Raw genomic sequence first — 1,492 nt, forward strand, 5'->3', positions numbered from 1 at the left:
GGCCTCAGTATTGCGTTTTAAACAAACTGTCTTCAGCCCTGATTTTAATTTGCAGAGAAAAAACTTTTATATTCTGCATTTTTTAAAACTTTGTCTCATGAGACTTTTTCTCCTTTTTTTCTCCTCAGATCAGAAACTGGTTCCAGAACAGACGGATGAAGCTGAAGAGGACGGTGCAGGACGCCCTGGCTCACGCCTGCCAAGCAAACGTGGCCTCTCAGTTCATGCATTACCCCGAGCTGCAGGCCTACAGACCGGGACCCTACCCCAGATACCACTCAGCGGCGGCGGCGGCGGCGGCGGCGGCGGCGGCGGCGGCTCAGGACGCCCCGGCCGCCTCCTACATCCATCCTCACAGCCTGCAGTACAGCTCGGCTCTGCCCAGCGTCCCCTCGCTGCCCCTGGACTCCCTCTACCAGTACGGCAGCCTCCCAGGAGTCGTGCTGCCCTCCGCCGCCGCTCCGCTCGTGGCGTCCTACCAGACCTACCCTCAGTACTACTGACGCTCAGCATGTGTATTACTGTACTCTGAACTGTGATATTTTGTCAGACAAAATGAGATTGTATTGATTTATTATTTTTCTTATCCTAAAAGGATGAAAGCTGCCAAAAATCTGAGAGTCGCTGCTGTGAATCCAACAGGGTGGTGTGCAATACTGAGATTTGTGTGTGTGAATCTGCTTTTATGGATGTATAGTTTGGAAATATTTAAAGTTGAATCTATGAAGTGTTTTATTTGATTTATGTTTGTTATGTCACTGTGAAATCCCATCGTTAAAATAAAATCAGTATTAAAACTTGATCAGATTTGTTTTTATGTGTCGACAGTGAATCCTGTTTTTTTCCAGTGGTGGGACGTAACTACATACATTTACTTCAGTGCTGTCCTCAGGTACATGTTAAGGTACTTGTACTTTACCTGAGTATTTCCATTTTTTTGCTACATTCCAGAGAAACTTAATTACTTACTTGTAACTGTACTATATTAATAGAAAATATGCATCAGTGTTATTCAACAATAAAAAAACTCAATGAAATAAAAAACAAAATAAAATGAAAATAATGTAAAGAAATATTACAGAGACTTTTATTTATTTATGTATATACTGACTTATTTTATGGTTTGCTAAATTTCCAGCAGTCAGTAAATAAAATGAAAAAAAAAGAAAATGCATAAATGAAAATGCTATATATAGTTATGACACTCACACTGAGCAATTTTGTGAATAATAAACAATATTTTAAATAAATAAAGCTGAATAAAGCTCAAAACTAAAACTACAAAGTCTCATCCCTCAAATTCACAATATATTACAGTAAAACCTGAGCAAACTGGTTTTGTTTCTTTCAGAAACATGAAAAGAATAAGGCAATGAGCAAGTGTGTGTGTGTGTGTGTGTGTGTGTGTGTGTGTGTGTGTGTGTAATGTTTTGTTATATCATAATATAATGTTAATGTTTTTTTCTGTAGCATCATTTTTAATACATAAATA

The 1,492-nt window shown here is 39.0% G+C and overlaps 1 protein-coding gene across 1 annotated transcript; it reads left to right on the forward strand.

The window, feature by feature from the left end:
- Positions 1 to 128: 128 nt before the first annotated feature.
- On the forward strand, positions 129 to 802 carry LOC121965695 (homeobox protein vex1-like; the record flags this gene model as incomplete). The annotated part of the gene is made up of 1 exon (XM_042515822.1): positions 129 to 802. A coding segment is annotated over one exon (375 nt), but the record flags the coding sequence as incomplete, so codon positions are not given.
- Positions 803 to 1,492: the final 690 nt, after the last annotated feature.

Source organism: Plectropomus leopardus, unplaced genomic scaffold (assembly GCF_008729295.1).
Source record: "Plectropomus leopardus isolate mb unplaced genomic scaffold, YSFRI_Pleo_2.0 unplaced_scaffold21229, whole genome shotgun sequence".
In the NCBI taxonomy this organism is placed as follows: Eukaryota; Metazoa; Chordata; class Actinopteri; order Perciformes; family Serranidae; genus Plectropomus; species Plectropomus leopardus.